Here is a 21555-nt window from a genome sequence, read left to right on the forward strand (position 1 = left end):
TCCTCCAGATTCCAGTCCACCCAACTTGTCCACATGTTTCTAACAGCCCCAATGGCTGCCTTTCCTCCAGCCAGGTCCTGCCACCTTCTTCAGGGTTGTTCCTGTGCTTCTCCATGAAGTTCTGATGATCTCTGTTCACTTAGGAAGGGGCTTTTATCTAAAATAAATAGAAGACTAGCCCTAAATGACAGATCTTTGTATGATGTGTATGATGCTTTTAATTTACATTGTGTTTAGCTGGCATGGCATGCCGAGGTTTAGAGGGCAGAAGCCAAGTTGTGGCTTTTTACCAATTATTTCACCAGAAGTAATTTAGGCTTCTGATACTGAATTATGAACAAAAATATAAGAAAACATGAACAAGCACATTAATTACAAACATTCATTTTCCTCAGTTGCTTGAAAGTTATTCACTGGTTTGGACATTATTTATTTTCTTGAGAAATTTAATCCATTTTCAGAATGCATTGTTCTTGTTGAGATAATTAGTTATACATGAACACGGTCCCTGCAGTCAGCTGGATGAATTATCTCTTCAGAGGGTATGATGCATGTAAACATGAGAAATTTATACAGAATTTTTAATTTATAATGTTATCTCCTTGTTCTTTAAAAGCAATTTATTTTATTTTGTTTTATTTTATTTTAATTATTGGGTGTACTTCATAGAATATGAATATAAGCAGTTTGTAAATGTAATCTACTAAACATAGATATTATTGAAATAGAGCCCAGATCTTCATCTATACATGTGTATGTTTATATGAATATTTCCATTTTGCTGATGCCACCCACAGTTATTACATCACGTTGTCATTGTGTTTTTCATCGTTCCTATATAAATGTCTGCACAATTTATACCTATTAGTGAAATTTTTGGAACTTTAGATTAACTGGTGTGGTTTTTTCACATTATAATTGGATTTGTGTACTATTTCCCCTTTGCCATTGGTTTGCTGGAGATTTATTTACAGCGATCATCCTTAAGCTATCAGGAGTAATTATACATCATGTCCTGGATTATGTCTGTTGCGATTGTGTAATCATTAATAGTGCTCTCTTTTATCCTCAAAAATGTCCCATTTGGGTAATACATTTTCTGGTCCTTCTAGATACAATTAGCCTTTCTTCTTTTTCTCATGCTTCATGACCTACTATTATTTAGAAATCCAATGTTAGATTATCATAAGCAGCTCATATTCTCTTTTGAGTTGGTGGTTTATCAATAATGAGTATAAGTCATGTACGATTTAGTAGCAAAACCTGGATGGCTTGATGAAGGATCTAGCCCAGAAATTCAGAATGTGAGGCTAAATGGAGAGAGCATGTTGAAGCAATGTCCACTGTAAAAGGGAGAACAGCAGCCTGGTGAATACCCAGAGAGGACATGGCCTTCCTAATAACAGTGAATGTGTAGTGTGCGCTGCTCCCATGCTTAACACTATAAATCTTAGGGCAGAGCTAATGAAGATATTTGTTAGTTTTGACTGTAAACTGATTTTGAGGTTGTTTGTCCTCATGGTGCTTATGAAGAAGGTTTTTCTTCCTAAGATATTACCCACAGACATGTGGCTGTTATTATGCCTAGCTCTGATGAAATATTTAAGGATTTCTTAACAAGAAGTAAAGCCCTGGGGATTCTGTCAGAAATGTGGAATTTATATTTCTTATGGTGATCTTTATGGGTAAAACACATCTTATGGGAAAACTAATTATATTAGTTATACCAATAACCATAGAAATAGAGAAATGGAAATGTGTGGACATATTTATCACAAGTGGAAACATTTGGAGTTGAATGTTCTCTGCATTAGCCTTTCAACCAGGTTTCTCCTTGGACTCATTGTCTTTCAAAATTAAAAAAAGAGCTATGAAAAAAGTTAGGATTTTCTTGATTGTTTTAGATAGAATTGTAAGTTTGATGGCAATTTCAGTTAAAAACCTTGTTGCCATGGCAGCACCTTAAAGAAACATTTTTAAAAGTTTTATCAAAAAATCATCTTCAGCAGAATAATATTAAGATGTGTGGCTCAAAAAAATGTGATTTCCAGACATCACTTCTGATCCTCCTCCCCAAAGAATTAGAATCCTGGTGGTAGCAAGGGATGGTTGATATTTATTTTTGTTTACTAAAGTTTGAAAACAACACTCAAGAAATTTGATTAATTTGAGCAGTGATGTAGGAAAAAATGAAAAGAATTTTAAAATAGCTATAATGAATACTATTAATTTTCCAACTTAGAGATTAAAATATTTTTTCTAAAATACTTATCATAAAGGTAGACTAGAAGGAAGATAGAAACAATTGTATTTGTTGAAAGAACAGATGGGTTTATGGGGAGGTTAGCAGGGAGAGAGAACTGAGATCAACCTCTTGGTTGATCTTGGTCAATCAACCAAGAGTAGGTGTGGAAGCAGTGGGAGAGAGTGTAGGGTCCTCAGGTCCACAACTACAGGCTCAGGGCCAGGAGAGTGAGGGTTTTCAAATCACAATGACTTAGAAATGGCAACACATTTCTTAACCCTAATGCATCTCAGTAGCTTCATATGTAAATAGAAATAGCATATGAAAGTAAAATTTGAAAGTGTATATACTTTTTTGTTGTAATTTCTTCCCATTGTGTTTTTGCCTGGGTAGACAAGTAAATGGATTGGCACAATGTGGAATTAAAGTTTAATATGCAAAAGTAGAGGCAATCTGGACTGCAGCCCTGTGTTATTCCATGTTATTTTATTTCCATTATGGAAATGTCTTTTTATATTTAAAAATGCAATTTACCTCTGCTATATTAGATTCTTAGGTATAGCAGTCTCAAATATCCCCACAAATTAGATTTTTGTATCCTTTTCTCAGTAAACTGTTTTCAGTTTAAATCTGATTTTGCCATTTACTGGCTGTGTGATCTCAGCAAATCTCCTTAAAAGTTACTTTCATCATGTATGAAAACAACATATTGTGGACATTAAGTGAGAATACATCTATTTTACAACTATGCCTGGAATGTTAAGCACACAATAAAAGTGAGTCCCCTGCCATATGCAACACTTGCTCTTGGATCATGGTGGTGTTTTGTGAAGGCGCGGCCTGTAGTGGAACAGATGTCTGGTTTCGGTACTATTCCTGCGTTCCTCCCAACACCATCCCACAGTAGAGCCCTGCATCACAGGAAGTAATATTTTCTGTAGTCTGATTAGCACCAATGGTTATGAGCTAGTGTTATTGGAACAACATATAAAAGACTCAATTCATCCTTTGAGAATGAAATTCAAGGCCACTTTTAGTTAACAGAAAGTGTATTCAATTAAAGCTTGAAGAGTTCAGATATAATCAGCCCTCTTTCTAAATAAGTTAACATCATATATTCTTATAATGCTTTCACCATAAGCCTTTAAAATAGATTAGAGGTCTGTGACAGTAAAATATGGACATCTTCTAAACTTGTTAAAATGGAAATTAAAAATTTAAAAACCATATAGGAGAAGCAAACAAGCATACTAATAACTTATGCTAATAAAATTGTTATTGAGCATTAAATTTAGCTCCAGTGTTCCTAGATAAATAACTGCTTATTTTCAAACTGCCCCAAAGAACAGCAAGATATAATCATTACATCACCCATTTTATCAAACCCATGGTATTTTAGGTCTAACAATGAGTAAGCCACAGTGCTAAGAATCATGGAGACAGCAAAGATGATTCGGGAAAAGAGGCAAAGCTCACAGGATAGTTCCCGGTGTGGGTACTGAGCGGAAAATAATAAGACAAAACAAGAAACAGTCAATCCTGAGGATTGACAGCTTTGGATTTACACTAAGGTGTGTGCCAGTAGCTTTCTACCATACATGCTGATCTAGTTCTTAAATGTTCAAGTTATTTTCCCTGACATTGATAGCTCATGCATATAATATTAGTCCCTTCAGGAAGCATCACTGCCGACTTAAAGATACTAATTTGAGACAGCAGTTGACTGTTAGCTGACCTTCATGTTCCAGTTTATCAAAATCTGAGCAAGAAAAATCTATATGTTTACTCAGCTTATTCAAACCTCAATATGTGAAAAAATTATAAATATTATGAAATATAGCATTGGATATGATTTGGTTTTCAAAATGATTTTTTGCTCTAAAAAGAGACTCTGTAAATATTCTTAAAATGCCAATCTTCTTTAGTAATTTGGCCATCTGGCTAGAATTCTTAAAATTGGATTTTCACTCCAGAGATACAAAAATTCAAAGATCAAAAAATATCTTTCATAAGAATGCATCTGGGTACAGATTCTCCAAGTTTAGACTGCCTTTGTGTGAGAGGGGAGCATCTCATTGTTGGATTTACAGGGGGCATTTTTAATTCCCATGCTTTCACTATAAGTAAATATATACAGCTTTGGAAAGGGTAGATTAATATTTATTAATGAATATAATAGAAAATGTGGAATAAAGTACTGAAAGCATTGTATCAGCTTTCGAGAAAGATTTTTTAATGGTGTTATTTTTTTACTTTTCAGTTTTAGGCTCAGTTTTACAGTAGGATTCCCAGGTGCAGGCCCAATACCTGAAATAGAAAGGCCTTACTCCTTGAAGATGAATCTACCAATAGATGGATCATGTGGCCTGTCTAGTTTGTGCTTAGAGACTGCTTGCTGGCTTTTGAAGCATAAATAAGTACTTGCACTACAAAATCAAAAGAAAAGGATATTGAAATTAGATAGGCTAACATTTTGAAGCTTGAGAATTTTTTTTTCACCCCATTCATTATACACACTTACATGAACTTCTTTCTATTGGTAATTCCAAAGCAACTATTATAACATCATTCTAGGAAGGAATGTAAGTTTTGCCTTTTCACAACTGGAATATTTCGTTGCTTGGTAGTTTGACGCAGTTTGGCTATGTCTAGGATGCTGAAAAATCATAATAAATAAAAATTTAAAAACTATATAGGAAGAGCAAACAAGCATACTACAATATCAGAAAAGCCCCACATGATAGCTGAATGTAGAAGTGTTTTAAATAAGTTAATTTGAATGAAATATAAGTTGCAAATGGTAAAATGTAGATTTTATGTGTGAATTTTGAAATTAAGATTTGGAATATTTTCATCCTACAAAAGATACCTTTGTGTTCCTTTGTAATCAGTTCTATTTCTGTTATCATAGCCATGGGTTTGATTTTTGTGTCTATTGTTAAACTTCATGTAAATGGAGTCATAGAGTATACATTATTTTGTGTCTGCCTCTTATGCCCAACATAGTGTGTTTAATGCATGCTTATGAGGCTATAAACTTTTTAAATTGATGACTAGCATTCATTTTATGTATATACTATACTTGTCTGTGAATGGGTATTCAGTCACCTGTTGTTGGGTATTTGGTTGTTTTGGGGGTTTGTCTATTATGAATGAAACTGCTAGGAACCCTTGCTTACATAGCTTTATTTTTTCATCTTTTTGGGGTGGAATGCTACTAATTACAGAGTTAGTACATATTTAAATTTATAATGAAGTAGCAAAACATTTTCTATAGTGGTTATGTAATTTTATAGACTCTTTCCCAACATTGTATGAATGTCCCTTGAGCTCCACATCCTCACCAGTAATTGATGCTGTCAATCACTTACATCATTTGAATGGGTGTACAGTAGTGTCTCATCTTGGTTTTTCTGATGAATAATGATGTTGACAATTTTTAAAATGTGCTTATTGGTCATTTATGAGCCTTCTGTTTTCAAAGATTCTATAAGTCTTTCGCCCATTATTTATTAATATTTATGTCAATGCCCAGCTTCCTGTCCCTAGCAATTAGCCTCCTTGGAATTTCTTGAGCCCAGGAACCCGTCTTCCTTTATAACCAGGTGCAAACATTTTACACTTTAACCAAATGTTTGTGAATCGTTTTCCCATGCCTCATCTCATTTGATCCTCACAGAAGTCCTGGAATAGGTAGATAGGAGACTCTATTTTCTTTTCATTAGCAAGACACAAATAGGGATATTAAAATATTTCTTCTAATTTCCTTTCAATGTGCATGAATCCATGCACCAGGACACTAGTATAAGATAAAGAATGGTATTTATAATATTATAGCTTTTAAAGTTCTCAGAGGGAAGAGGGTATGGGGGATGCGAAAAGAGATTAGAGAAAGATGTTATATCCATGTATGCATTACCTATGGACACAGACAATAGGGTGATGAGGGCCTGGGGTGAGGTGGGAAGTGTGTGGAGGAGAGCTATGGGAGGAACAAAGAGGTGCATCTGTAATAATCTCAACAATAAAGTTTTTTAAAAGTGAAAAAATAAGTATTTTTCACAAATTGGACTTTATTGTAATCTTATTCTCAGACTTGTTTGTATGTGTTGTGTGTGTGTCTGTGTGTGTGCGTACGTGCGTGTACATGTGTATGTGTCGTGTATTTTATAACTAAATAGCATAGAGTGATAACCAAAAAGATTGGTGGACCTGGGCCCAATCTCTTCCTCGGGTTTTCTGAAAGCTTACACATTGTTTTATAATAGCTATTAGATAACTATCAATCCTTCTTCCTCAGTAGCACATTTTTATCAACTCTCTTTGCCTCCATTGTTCCATTTTTTAAGATTTTGAAATGAATTGCTTCCTTTTACTCTAATCTATCCACCTCCTATCTGCATACGGCTTATATTGGCATCAGGTGATGACTCTTATTGATGATGCTGATATGGCTCTTTCAGTGCTACCAGGACAGAGAATATGCTTACAATATTTCTTAGTTGGTAAAATGGATTGGTCTTTTCTTCAAGTTCTAATCAATCCTGATAGATTTTTTGTTTATCAATTTCTTTACATTCTTGGGGGCGGGGGGGAGGATGCACCATAGCCTTGGTTGCTAGAGTAGAAGGCTATGTGATAGCACATTTTAATGTAGTTTCAGCTGTAATGTGTGTTTAATAAAATTTCATTCTCAATTTTGGATATATTTTTTCCAATATTTTGATATGGGGATAGTGAAACTAATTACTAAATACTAGTTATTCAACAGGTTCATTTTGATGGCTGGGACCACAAATATGACTTTTGGATGGATGTAGACAGCCCTGACATTCACCCAATTGGATGGTGTGACGTAACAGGGCATCCACTAGAAGTGCCACATCGTGAGTATTTTCTCTTGTTGTTGCTTTTAAAATACTTAGCCTGAATTCCTACCTTAATGCTGTGTGTGTGTTTTTTTATGTCATTATAAATATTTGAAAGCTAAATATAGATAGGTGAATTGATTAGTCATCACTAGAGCTACACTGAAAGCCATTTACTGGCAATTAAACCTCATGCTTCATATAAATGAAAAATTATAATCATTAAAAATTATTTTTATGGTGTTATCTAAAAGAATCTTCAGCCCAGCTAGCATGGCTCAGTGGTTGAATATCGACCTATAAACCAGGAGGTCACAGTTCAATTTCTGATCAGGGTACATTCCCAGGTTGCAGGCTCAGTCTCCGGTGTGAGCTGTGCAGGAGGCAGCCAATCAATGATTCTCTCATCATTGATATTTCTATCTCTCTTTATCTCTTTCAATAGAAAAAAATATATGTATTGGGAATATAAATTAATTAATTAATTAATCTTCATTTTTTATATTTCAATTTAGAATATTGAGCCAGGCTTAAATCCATCTAATTTTGACCATTGCTTTTAGCTAAAGTGTGTGGGGTGTTTTGTTTTTTTTAATTCGATCTTAATTTCATTTATAAAATAAATTTCAAAATATTTTAGAAAAAAACAATATTTTAAATTTTAGCATTTAAAAATAGATCAACCGAAGGACTTGTAAACATGCATATAAGTACAACCAATGGACACAAAACTCTGGGGAGGGAGGGGATGTGTGGGAGGGAGGGAGGGGGGCAAAAAAAATTAATAAAATATGTAAAAATAAATAAATAAATAAAAATAATTTTAAAAAATAAAAAATAAAAATAGTTGTAAAAATTTTATACAACCTCTATTTTACTGCTCTGTTTACTATTTTTGTCTTTTGGTCTACTTAAAGTTAAGGAGGTAATTAACCACACTAAATTCTAATGAACCTCAAGCCAAAATACCTTATTCTTTTGTCTGAAGGATTCTTGTGATCTGAATAGGCTGCCATGACTAACAACCAGTTTTAGGCACACATGCAAGCAGCTGTATTGTTGTGTGTTTTGTTTGCTCGGTGCTTCTGTTGCTCTCCTTTCGGCTTCTTGGGATGAAGCTAGCAAGTTTTTCTGTTAATGAAGATATCTTACATTGAGAGAACCCAATGATGCTTGAACCTTAAAGTCAAAAGGACTACATTTTTTAAAGAATTCTTTAACTTCTTGTAGAAATGAGAAGAGTCCCTGAAAATATGGCAAGTATTTTTACATTAGCTAGATTCTTCCAAAGCCACAAAATCAACACGGTACAGGTCTTTGTGTAAGTTGCAGTGCTTTGTAAAGCACAGAGTCTGTACACAGAGTGTAGCACAGGGAGTCAAGCTCAGCACCACCCTGGGAGAAGAGTATAAGCATTTGTGCTTCGTGGTTTCTGTGACCCTGTTTTGTATTTTCCCAAATTTCACACCCCAGCATTCCGGGTAAATGGTCTCACTTTATATTCTCCCCCTCCCCCATACCCACGTGCACACCTCAGTCTCTCATATCCAGTATTTCTTATGTAGGAATGATTTCAACAGAGGTAGAGATGGATCAGCATTTCAGGCATAGGGATAGCTCTCTTCACTAATTGCCTCTTCTTTTGCCAAGCTGCTTAATGGACTTCTTGACCTGAATGTCTCATAAGCATACTGAAGCCTACAGATTTGCTTATCTCAAACATAAATATCATCCCAAACGAAAAACTTGTTTTTTGTTGTTGTTCCTAATTGCTTCCAAAGCTCCTACTTCTTATTCAAACTTATTCTGGACTCCACTTCATCCTTACCCCTTCATCATCCCATACATATGACCAGTCATTACTTCTCACTGATACTCTTTTGTAATTTCTCTAGAATCCATCTTTGACCTGCATTCCTCCCTTCCAACACCATTGCACTATTTGCACTCTCATCATAGTTAGAAATGAGTGTATGGATGAGTTGCACAGATCATCCTAAATAGCCTAGAATGGATCTAAAAATTCAAGTTCTGGAGGCAACATAGCCTAGTTATTAAAAGTGTGAAATGTAGAATCTGAATGCTTGGGTTTGAATGGCAGTTTTTCTGCTTGTTGAGCGTGTGCCTCTCTGTACCTCACCTATAAAATGGATGTGATATTAGTATGTCTATTTCATATACTTATAAATATGAGGTAGGGTAAATATATGCATAACATGTTAAAGACTACCTGATGTATGTGCTCAATTAATGCTAGCTGCTTTCAGCAAATTGCATAATATTCTATAGATTTTCATATTTATATACAACTGTAAATTATTAAATTATTAAATATATATTCAAAATTGTGCTGAAATTACCATCTGACTGGAGTTTCCAAAATATTTTACTTCAGTTTTTTTCTGAAGTTTCATGTGTTAGCAATATTATGTTTTCAGTACTCACACTCAGGGGAATGGAATCCCCATAATTTGGGGGGGAAGATAACTTGTAATTGGCTGTCTTCAATTGTTCATGATAGTATGTTAGTGCTGTGCTTGCTTTTTTGTTATAAATTTGTTTATATTAATCATTATTAATATGGTTTATTATAGATTGTTCAGTTAACCCTATGGTTTATAACTATTCATATATTCACCAGTAGTCTTTTTTTAAAATATATTTTATTGATTTTTTACAGAGAAGAGGGTAGAGAGATAGAGAGCTAGAAATGTCGATGAAAGAGAAATATTGACCAGCTGCCTCTTGCACACCCCCTACCTGGGATGTGCCCGCAACCAATGTACATGCCCTTGACCAAAATCGAACCTGGGACCTTTCAGTCTGCAGACCAAAGCTCTACCACTGAGCCAAACCGGTTTTGGATGTATATGAATCTTTTTAAAAAATATTTTTATTAATTTCAGAGAATGAGAGAGAGATAGAAACATCAATGATGAGAGAGAATCACTGACAAGCTGCTTCCTGAATGCCTTCCACTAGGGATTAAGTTTGAAACCTGGGCATATATCCTGACTGGTTCATAGGTCAACGCTTAACCACTGAGCCATGCCAGTTGGGCTCTACAGGAGTCTTTTCAAATTTGTTATTAAATTTATTGGGGTGACATTAGTTAATAAAGTTATATAGATTTTAAGTGTACAATTCTATAATATATCACCTGTATACTGTATTGTGTGTTACCATCCCAAGTTAAGTTTCTTTCCATGACCCTTTATCCCTATTCTACTTCCCCCACTCCTGTTTCCCCCTAGTAATCACCATACTGTTGTTCCTGTATATGAGGGTTTTTTTCCTTAATCAGTTTACAGAGAGCTCTTTGATTGTCTCTTTTCCCAACCACACCCAGCCATTTTATTTTTCAGTTAAATATCCTATATAATAAAGAATTAATATACTGTACCAATGGTCATCGCACTCTTATGCCCTTGTGCCCTCTAACCCTCATGCTGGGCCAGGTAACCTGAGGCCTTGTCCCCTGCCCTGGCACCAGGGCCAGGGACCCGAGGCTGTGCCCCCCTCCCTGTGGGGCTTGACAGGGTTGGGGCTGGCTAGGTCTGGGTCTCCTGCAATTTTCAGGTGCATATGGTGGGCAGGGACTTGACTCTGGGTCCCACAGTGCACCCCGGACTCTGACAGGAGGGAGATTTTCATATACATTTTACTAATTTTCTTTCATTGCTGACACTTTTATTATAGAGAAATGGCAAATAGCAATATTACAATATTTTCTCTAATTAATTCCCTTTTAATGTGCACTAATTTCATGCACTGGGCTACTAGTAAATGTATTAGTTCCTAATTATTTTTATAAATATTTCAATCCTCCCTCAGTCCCTTTAGGCTTAACAAGAATATAATGGTTTTGAGAACAATCAAGGAAGCCGTAAAGCTTTCACCAGTAGTTTTATTCATTTTTAAATAGCTAGACTTCAAGACATAGATGGTTCAATATATACCATTCGTGCAAAAATACACAAAACCACACACACAAACAGAGTTCTGCTCCAGAATTTATTTGTCACTGAAAATTTCTCCCACTGGAAAGTAGAAAAAAAATGGTTAGTCTAGTTACTATCAACAAAACCAAGTTTGAAAGTCTGTTGTAACATGTTTCTGTTTTGTCACTTCTTCCTTATAATAGTCTGTGTAAAGCTGAAATCATACTTCATTTTCTCCATAATAATAATAATATTCAATACTTTATAATATTTAGTCACTAAGGCCTAATATAGAAGTTCTCAAAAACAGTAACTGGTGATCGTGAAAGCCTTTTTGAGTGTAAAAATTTGAATGTTCTCATTCATCTGGGAAGAGCACCGGTTTGTATGGCCAGGTGATGACAATTACCCCTTAGCTGCCATTCCCAGCCACAGATGCTCACCTGCAGGTTGCCCTGTATTCCTCTGCCAGATGAAACTTTCCTTATCTTGTACCACGAAGGCATAATTTGTTTCTCTAATGTATAGCCCTTCATGGTGGACTTTTTCTACAGTTAGAATCCAAGTTAAATACTTAAGATGTAGTACTATTAAGCTGTTAAGATCTTTCTGTCATGATTTGCATTCCATGAGTATCTTTACAAAGATATAAAAATGTCCTAGCTGATTTGGCTTAGTGGATAGAGCATCTGCCTGTGGAATGAATGTTCCCAGGATAGATTCTGGTCAAGGGCACATACCTGGGTTACAGGCTGGATCCCCAGCAGGGGACATACAGGAGGTAGCCAGTCAGATTCTCTCTCATCATTGATGTTTCTATCTCTTTATCCTTCTCCCCTCCTCTCTGAAATCAATAAAAATATATATTTTTAAAGATATAAAAAACATCAAAAGCAAAAATGCCATGCTTACCTTGGTCATCTACTTGATTTTTGGGGGGCAATCTTTTTAGTCATATCATTGGGAAACTGTAATCCCAGTCACATTTGATGTTAAATTTCTTTAAATAGAGCTCATTATTTTCCTTTATTGTTAGTTATTCTCCCACAGATTACCTACTCCATTGAGCAGAGGATGGCCAGTAGCTCTTGCTTTGGAAATTAACCAAGCTTGGATATGATCGACTTTGGAGTTAGAAAAATTTGGATATAAATTCTGTTCTGCTGTGACTGATTCCATGCCTTTGTGCAAGTCACTTTACCTCTGGGACTTGCAGGCTTGTGACATTAAATGCCTTAATGGCTGTTTTTGGTTATTAGAGACACAGTGGTCCCACAGTAAATAGCAGGGCTGGATAAAGAGTGCAGGAACATTTGCTTCCCGTGCCACCATTTCTCTTCATTGATTCAGAAAATTGGGAGTTGACTTTATTTCCTAGAAGTTATACCACCAGTGTGGCTTTTTCCTAGGTACTTGTTATAATCACACTATCCATGAAGGATTGCTGATCTCTGAGCAAATATTGAATAACACTTAGGACAGTTCAAAACATTTAGCATTATTGAGTTAAGCTTAGGATAAGTAGGTCCTACAAGCCCCATTAAACTAAGAACTAAAGAACTATGCTGTACTTTTAATAAAAAATCCTGAATATATCACTGCAAATTTGTACCCAATCCCATATGTGGGTCTTTTCCTCACACCAAGCAATTCTCTGACACCAGTTGGATATCCTTACAGTTCAGTTCATTCTGATATTGTCTGCCTGAAAATAATGTTGGATCCATAGGTGGAGGGCTCAGTCCCACAAGACTGACCCCACTTCAGATGTCAGTCACAAGTTCAAATTGTTAACTTTGCTTATAAAAAACTAACTATACATCATAGGTTTCCATGACCCCTACTTTGAATTCAATTAAGGTTCTTGAGAAGCACACAGAATTCAGGAAACTAGTTATGAAGTAATATACAGTGTGAGGTCTTGAAAAAAGGAGATTCTGTCCTCATGGCCCAGCATAGTGGCACATGGTTACATTCTGCTGTACTAACCCAGAAGGGCTCCTACCCTGTCCTCCTGGGTTTTTATGGAGTCTTTATTACATAGGTATGATTTTTTAAATTATTGTCCACTGGAGATTGAACTGTATCCAGCCCCTCTCTCCTCCCTAATGGTCTAGGGTGGGACTGAAGTTTCCAACCCTATAATTACATGGTTGGCTCCATAGGCAACCAGCCCTCACCCCTAAGAGCTTTCCAAAAGTCATCATCTCATTAACATACAAAAGACGTTTATTACTCTCATCACAGGAAATTCAAGAATTTTAGGAGTTCTGTGCCAGGATGGGTATATATATTTTTATTATAGATGACAATATCAAAATTGTAAATATACCATCAGCAAAATAAAATTAGTCTTTCTGAATTGTTTAGTAGCTTTCTAGTTGTCAAATCAAATGGATTTAACTGGTTCTAATAGGAGCCTTCTCTGTTAAGCACAATTCACCATTTCTTTGTCCCTGTTTTAGGCAGTCTACTTTCTGTGGGTCCCCTTTTGCCTTGCTTCTCATACCATATAGAGGATTGCTATGCCTCTGGGTAGGACGTGTATTCACTTCCTCTATTCTTGGGCCAACAAAGTGAAGTCATTTCTAGTCAAGAGTCACCTGGTCTCCAAAACTTTGTCTGATGTCCTTGAGGAGATGAATTTTCTCTTTGTTCTTACAGTATTTTGTCCTCTCCTTGTTTTGTTATTTATTTATTTATTTATTTATTTATTTATTTATTTGTCACTCTTGTGCCCAGAACCCTCCAAAGGGTTCTTTGCTCACACAGAGTTTGTTCCAAAGCTCTTCCTCTCAATCCCAGGCCCTCTGCAATCTGACTTGTGGGAGCAACCTAGTAAGGGTTTGTATTCTTGTCCTTGCTCACTCAGGGCTCTTCAGAGCATACCAGCATGCTTCCACATCTGCTCCTGCCTTGTCCTTGACTTGGAACCTGTGCCACCTGTGCTCCCAAAGCTTGTTCGGAGGGTCCCTCCCAGAGCTGCCTTCTCTGTTGAGCTGTTTACAAGGCAGCAGCCCTGTCATTCTTTAGCTCTGTTAGCTGCCTTTGTGTTTCTTAATGACAGTTCTCACAGGCTATGAGATAATAAGCTCATTTGTTTATGTTTTCATCCTTCTCCCTTACTATTATAGAACACTGCTCCTGGTGACAGGGACCTCACATTGCTGTTGACCTACCACTTCCTGCCATGGGTTGTGTGGCTCAGCCTGTGCTCTCACACAGCATAGGCTCTCCGTGAATATTTGTCCAATTTGCTTGTTATTTTCCTTACTACCTGCATTTTATAAATGTAATCTGTCTATATTATTTCCCCCTACCTACTCCTTCAGCCCTTGTCTTAAATATACTTTTAGAAATTATAGTTAAAAAGAGTAAAATACTTGACTTCATGGAATGTTTTGTTAATGTTTTCAGGTAGGGATAGAATAATAAAATAAAATTATGACAGGTCCCAATTCTCTAAGGGAGATATAGCTGGAGACAAAAAAGAAAACCAAACCAGGAACCATTTTTGAATTAAGAATAGACTTGGATGCGCAACTTGGTAACTGACTTTTCTCATTGGTATGTGTAAAGTGTTTTTTTTTTCTTCTGAAATGACAAAGAGCAAACATAAAATGACAAGAGCTGGTGGGGGTGTTGAGTGACATAATGGGCTGCTGAGCCCTTCAGGGAGAGCCCCCCTGAAGGTGACCAGTTGTCAGACGAGGCTGACCTCACTGTTTGTGCCATGAATACCAACCACCACAAAGTTGAGAAGAGCAGACTGCTCTCTCAGCTGAGGATAAAAATAAGTAGATGTAGGAGAGAGGGTTTGATTCATATTCTCAAAAAGTGTGAACCAACCTAGAAAAAGTGCTTTATTTTTGGGATACACCAACGATGTGGATGTCGAACATAAAAGTGACACAATCCTCTGAGCTCATTAGGTCCCTGGAGACTCGGAGTTTGCCCAGCTTGTTGGAGACAAAGGTGGTCCAGGGTGTAGTTAGAATATATTTCCTGGTTTGCCTGAACCCTACAGTATGTACAGACTTTTATAATCATATGAGGCTTCCCTCTCTGTCACCCTTTTTTAGACAGGAAAGTGGGTGATCCAGCTGGTGTGAGGTTCCAGCCTTGTATGAGCCTGTGGCAGTGCCAAGTCTGGGCTCCCAGAAAGGGTAGCACCTCTATCTTCTCCGTCCAGAGTGGAGGATTCTCTCTCACCCTGTAGAGTGGGGGACTCTTTCTCACTAGAGAATGGGGGACTCTCTCTTATCTGGTTGAGTGAGGGACTCTCTCTCACCCTATAGAGTGAGGGACTCTCTCTCACCTTATAGAGTGGGGGGCTCTCTCTCACCCTATAGAGTGGGGGACTCTCTCTCACCTTATAGAGTGAGGGACTCTCTCTCTCCCTATAGAGTGGGGGACTCTCTCTCTCCCTATAGAGTGGGGGACTCTCTCTCTCCCTATAGAGTGAGGGACTCTCTCTCATCCTATAGAGTGGGGGACTCTCTCTCTCCCTATAGAGTGAGGGACTCTCTCTCATCCTATAGAGTGAGGGACTCTCTCTCTCCCTATAGAGTGAGGGACTCTCTCTCTCCCTATAGAGTGGGGGACTCTCTCTCTCCCTATAGAGTGGGGGACTCTCTCTCTCCCTATAGAGTGAGGGACTCTCTCTCATCCTATAGAGTGAGGGACTCTCTCTCTCCCTATAGAGTGGGGGACTCTCTCTCTCCCTATAGAGTGGGGGGCTCTCTCTCACCCTATAGAGTGGGGGGCTCTCTCTCTCCCTATAGAGTGGGGGACTCTCTCTCCCTATAGAGTGGGGGGCTCTCTCTCTCCCTATAGAGTGGGGGACTCTCTCTCTCCCTATAGAGTGGGGGACTCTCTCTCTCCCTATAGAGTGGGGGACTCTCTCTCTCCCTATAGAGTGGGGGACTCTCTCTCTCCCTATAGAGTGGGGGACTCTCTCTCTCCCTATAGAGTGGGGGGCTCTCTCTCACCCTATAGAGTGGGGGGCTCTCTCTCACCCTATAGAGTGGGGGGCTCTCTATCACCCTATAGAGTGGGGGGCTCTCTCTCTCCCTATAGAGTGGGGGGCTCTCTCTCACCCTATAGAGTGGGGGACTCTCTCTCATCCTATAGAGTGGGGGGCTCTCTCTCACCCTATAGAGTGGGGGGCTCTCTCTCTCCCTATAGAGTGGGGGGCTCTCTCTCTCCCTATAGAGTGGGGGGCTCTCTCTCTCCCTATAGAGTGGGGGACTCTCTCTCTCCCTATAGAGTGGGGGGCTCTCTCACCCTATAGAGTGGGGGACTCTCTCTCACCCTATAGAGTGGGGGGCTCTCTCTCACCCTATAGAGTGGGGGGCTCTCTCTCACCCTATAGAGTGGGGGACTCTCTCTCACCCTATAGAGTGGGGGACTCTCTCTCACCCTATAGAGTGGGGGGCTCTCTCACCCTATAGAGTGGGGGACTCTCTCTCACCCTATAGAGTGGGGGGCTCTCTCTCTCCCTATAGAGTGGGGGACTCTCTCTCACCCTATAGAGTGGGGGACTCTCTCTCACCCTATAGAGTGGGGGACTCTCTCTCTCCCTATAGAGTGGGGGATTCTCTCTCACTTTATAGAGTGGGGGGCTCTCTCTCACTTTATAGAATGGAGGGTTTTTCTCATCCTGTAGAATTCATTTCAAATGGTTTCTTCTGAGGAAGGCCTTCCTGGGCCACATTATCAAAAACTAACCACTACTATAATATTCCGTTTCACAACTTTCTTTTCTCACAATATGTATTATTTTAAATCATCTATTTCTCAGCTTTTTTCAGTAGTGCTTATGAGACTGTAGGCTTCTTGAATGGAGGGTCACTGAGTATTGCATCTATAATTATTTCTCTAGTGTTTGGCTTCCATAAATATTTTTTTATATTCATTTCTCTATCTAAGGATTGGTTGATCACTTATGCCAAAACATGCATCTCTAGTGGCCACTTTGGGCTTTTACCTACAACATTTATGAAGTGAATTATTGAGTTGTAGCTATGGAATTAGTCTAGTCAGGACTAGTGGTAAAGACATGGGCCAAACACTTCTCATTACTAACAAAGGAACCTTTCATCAAGAAAAAGTTGACTGGCAGAAAAAGGAAGTTTTCTAGCTGACTTGCATGTCTAAATAACATGGTCATTATCCTTTTTTCAGTTTGTTTTTTATTTGTATTTAGAACTAATTATGATACTTTATTACAAAGTTAAATGAAGCATTATTAGGAAGTTAAATTATATATAAGTAAAATAGTTATATGCATAGCCTTTCTAATTAAAGACCTTAAGAATAGGCTAATTTATTTAGCTGTTGAACAAGCAAAATAGACCATAACTTGATAAAAAGATATAGTGAATTTTTATCTCATTTGTTTCATTACACAACAGATGTATAACAGAATGACTTGTAAATGTACCATATGGCCTAATGCATTGTTTATCCTGTTAAGTGAGATGAAATTCATTAATCTACATTAAGAAATGAATAATGAATAAAGCCTTCTTTGATGACCATTTGGGGTCCTGTTGAATTAGGAAAGTTTTATTTAATCAGATATGAAAACTCACTTAAATTATAAAGTAAGAGTTAATGCAATTACAGCCTTGATGTGGAATAAAACTATGATGGATAGATGTCATTCAGAGGGGGGGAAATGGAGTTTATTAACTTAAGTAACAACACATTTTCAATTTTACTCTGTTTTATAGATGATTTCCTAAGGAATCTTGTACTTGTTCTAACAAAATACAGCAAGCAAGTAATCAGCAGTGTTTTAAGAGTCCCTAAGTAGTCATTGACTTAATAGACAATTACAGCGCATTGTGTTTTTTAAAAAAGTTAGCTATTTTAGAAGTCCCTAATTACAGATTTGCATGCTAGGATTATCAAGGAAAAAGAATACATTTCAAAATGTACTTACAGTCTAAATTATATTATGTTTTAAATGGTCCTTGTTGAAGTCTTATCCTGTGTGTTCTGCCTTCTGGAGGTGTGAAGGCAGAACTCATTTACTTGGTTCTAACACTTGGTCTTTGAGATCCTAGTGGCAGTCAGAACAATTTTACAGGTTATGTCCCATCATAGCTAGATGACTTTGCTCGCTGCTGTTCGGTGGAGATAAAATGTAACAAGGTGGGTGAGTATTAGTCCTCCCAATACAGACATTGGTAGGTTGTATCTAAACAAGATATAGCTCTGTGCAAAGTTACACACATTTCAAACAAATACACACTAACTTCTCAAAGTCATGGACTGACTCAGTAGTTTGACAGTAAGCTGAAATAGATTATTATCCTGTCCCAGTCAATGAGTAACATCTGGCCAGATTGTGGATGGCAACATACATGCTTTGCCATTTATTTCAAACCAAAAAGTAAAAATTAGAATTTCTTTCTGAGCAAAGCAATGGGTTTCACTTCAACACATAAGATAATGATGGCAGAATAATTTGCACAAGTCTTTGGGATAGCAGCTCTCTGCACCTGTGCATCCAGCAATGGTGAGTATAGATCTTTCTCATGATCTGCTCACAGGTTGACATATTTAAGAGCTCCTCACCCTTGCAGCTGCAGATGCAAAATCAGAGCTACATGGACCAGCCAATAGCCTCCCACTGCTATATTTGAACATCTTCTGCTCCATCTCACCTTCCCTGGAGCATTGTTTAGACCCGTGGCCAGCAAACTGTAGCTCTTGAGTCACATGCAACTCTTTGGCCCCTTGAGTGTGGCTCTTCCACAAAATACCATGGCCTGGGTGAGTCTATTTTGAAGAAGTGGTGTTAGAAGAAGTTTAGGTTTAAAAAATTTGGCTCTCAAAAGAAATTTCAATCATTGTACTGTTGATATTTGGCTCTGTTGACTAATGAGTTTGCTGACCATTGCTTTAGACTATTTCTAATTTTACTTGTACCCTTCATTCAGAAATATTATCTATATGTCATTTTATTTCTATAATCATCAAATAGTTGAAATCTATTCATTGAAAGAGGCACAGTGCTGATAGCATATCATACTGGCATTACATCCTAGTAATGCATACCTTCTGCATTACTGACCTTCCCTTTTAAGACATCATACATTATTGACCTTTCCCTTTAATAATCAGACATTCTTCATAATGCTCCTTTTCTCATCTATTTTCCTGACCACTAAAAACATTGATGACCTAAGGAATTGTAAAACAGGTAAAATAATTTTCACCCAGCCAGTGTGGCTAAATGGTTGAGCATTAACCTATGAACCAGGAGATCAGGGTTGGATTCCCCATCAGAGCACATGCCCTGGATGCAGGCTCAATCCTGACGAGGGGGTGTGCAGGAGGCAACTGATCAGTGATTCTCTCTCATTGATATTTCTCTCTTTCCCTAGCCCTTCCTCTCTGAAATAAATAAAAATATATTTTAAAAATAAATACAGATTTGCAAGTTTTCACTTTCTTAAGTTAAATTTATTTGGATGACATTAGTTAATAAAATTATATAAGTTTCAAGGGTACAGTTCTATAATACATTATCTGTATGTTGCATTGTGTATTTACCACTCAAAGTCAGTTCTCCTTCTGTCACCATATATTTTGCCTTCTTTTATTTAATTTATCTTTATTGTTGAAAGTATTATATCGATACAATGCCAGGCAGCCATGGAACATTCAGCAACAGTGGACTCACATCTTGTTCTAGGGTTAGCTTCTAAATTCAGCAAGTAAGGCAAAAAAAAAATGTTTTCAGTCACAGTTATTGCAAACTATGTCTTAGTAAACCCAGCACATGGGGTTATCCACTGTTATTGAACTGAACAGTCAGCACCTGTTCAACATTAGGTGACATGTTGGTGAGCTGAAGGTCATGCTGTATGAAAACCATATCTCACTTTAAATACTAGGACCATTGTGAGCTCAGGGATCTGCTCCCATTGGGAGGTGCACAAGAACTAGGAGAGTAGTGATGGTCTCTGACTCCCACATATGCTCCTACCACATCAATTGCTGATAACATGGTTGTATCAGCCAGACAATTCTGTTCATTTTATGCAGTTGACTACATTGACATTCATATCTACCCTTGCTATCCTTTAGAGCTATGAATTATTGATTAATAAAATTGTGTATATGAACATATAAAAGATCCTATTATAGATATTGCTTATTGGGCAGCATAGCAGAGTGAAAGAGTACAGATCTGTAAGTTAGGGACCTTAAGTACTTGTCTAATCAACTGAAATATGGTTTTCTCTTTGGCACATATTATTTAACCTTCTAAAACTTTATTTCCTTGTTTGCAAAATTAAGTGGATGGACTGTCAGTGGTCAGCAAACTCATTAGTCAACAGAGCCAAACATCAACAGTACAACGATTGAAATTTCTTTTGAGAGTCAAATTTTTTAAACTTAAACTATATAGGTAGGTACATTGTTATTAATTTAATTAGGGTGCTCCTAAGCTGGCCTTTGCTAAAAACTCAAGGGGCCAAAGAGCCACATGTGGCTCGCGAGCTGCAGTTGTCGACCACTAGACTAGGTTAGTGGTTCCCAACCTGCATGAGGAATACTTAAGAAATAAGATTTATGTTTAAATATATCTGTCCTTCCTGCTTTGTATGCCAGTCATGGGACCTTTCTCCTTTCTCTAGTCAACTCTCAGGCTCTCCTGATCCTGCTGTGTCCATGGCCTCTGACCTGGCAGAGTCTGGTCTGCTATTGCCCTGCTGCTCCGGATTGGACTGAAATGGCAGTCCCTAGGGCCCATGCTACCTTTGCTACCACAGAGCCATAGGCAAGCTAGAATCTGGATGGTTGGATCTTGTGATGGGATCCTTCTCCGAGTGGTTGCCTTTATGTCTGCGATGGACATTGTCATGTGCTGTTTTGACCAGGCAACATGTAGGTCATCTAGTCTGTGGCATCTCTGTGCATGGAGCTCCCTCGGGGGCAGCACTGACACTTGCAGTCAGTAAGGCCTGTTTTTCTCACCAAATTCTATTATACAGACTAATTCAAAGCCACCAAGGAAGAAACTCCTGCCCAGGTCCTGCTTCTTTTATTTTATCCAAGCATCAGTTACAGACATCTGGGAGAGGGAGAAGGAGAATATTGAGAAAGGGAAAAAGGTGGTTTTGCAGCACTTTCATTTAGATTAGGTGGGAATAATCCATTTACATAAATCCAGTACAAATTAGTTATTTTTAAAAAATCTGATTCTATATAATAAAAAGCTAATATGCTAATGATACAAAATAGCAGAACAACCTTCTGGAAGAAGCCAGGGATGCAAGGGGTGGCCTAGGCTGCAGGGGTTAAGAGGGCTGAGATCCTTGCATGGATTTCATGCATTGGGCCTTTGGTTTTATATAAAAAAAACAAACTTTCTTGGTTCATAACAAAGAAAGTAATTTTAGATTTTTTAAATTATTTTTGAGACAAAATTATTTAAAACTTAAGGTTTAGAAGAAAGTCTATCTGTTTTGATTTCTTC

At 37.6% G+C, this 21555-nt stretch overlaps 1 protein-coding gene across 1 annotated transcript in view; it reads left to right on the forward strand.

Moving 5' to 3' along the window:
- Positions 1 to 21555, forward strand: part of L3MBTL4 (L3MBTL histone methyl-lysine binding protein 4) — a 235127-nt gene that overhangs the window by 84235 nt on the left and 129337 nt on the right. Inside the window, exon 12 of the mRNA XM_036419408.2 lies at positions 7017 to 7131. Within this exon, the coding sequence (XP_036275301.1) occupies positions 7017 to 7131 (115 nt within the window). The remainder of the gene's footprint in view (positions 1 to 7016; positions 7132 to 21555) is intronic.

Source organism: Pipistrellus kuhlii, unplaced genomic scaffold, assembly GCF_014108245.1.
Source record: "Pipistrellus kuhlii isolate mPipKuh1 unplaced genomic scaffold, mPipKuh1.p scaffold_m20_p_6, whole genome shotgun sequence".
Taxonomy (NCBI): domain Eukaryota; kingdom Metazoa; phylum Chordata; class Mammalia; order Chiroptera; family Vespertilionidae; genus Pipistrellus; species Pipistrellus kuhlii.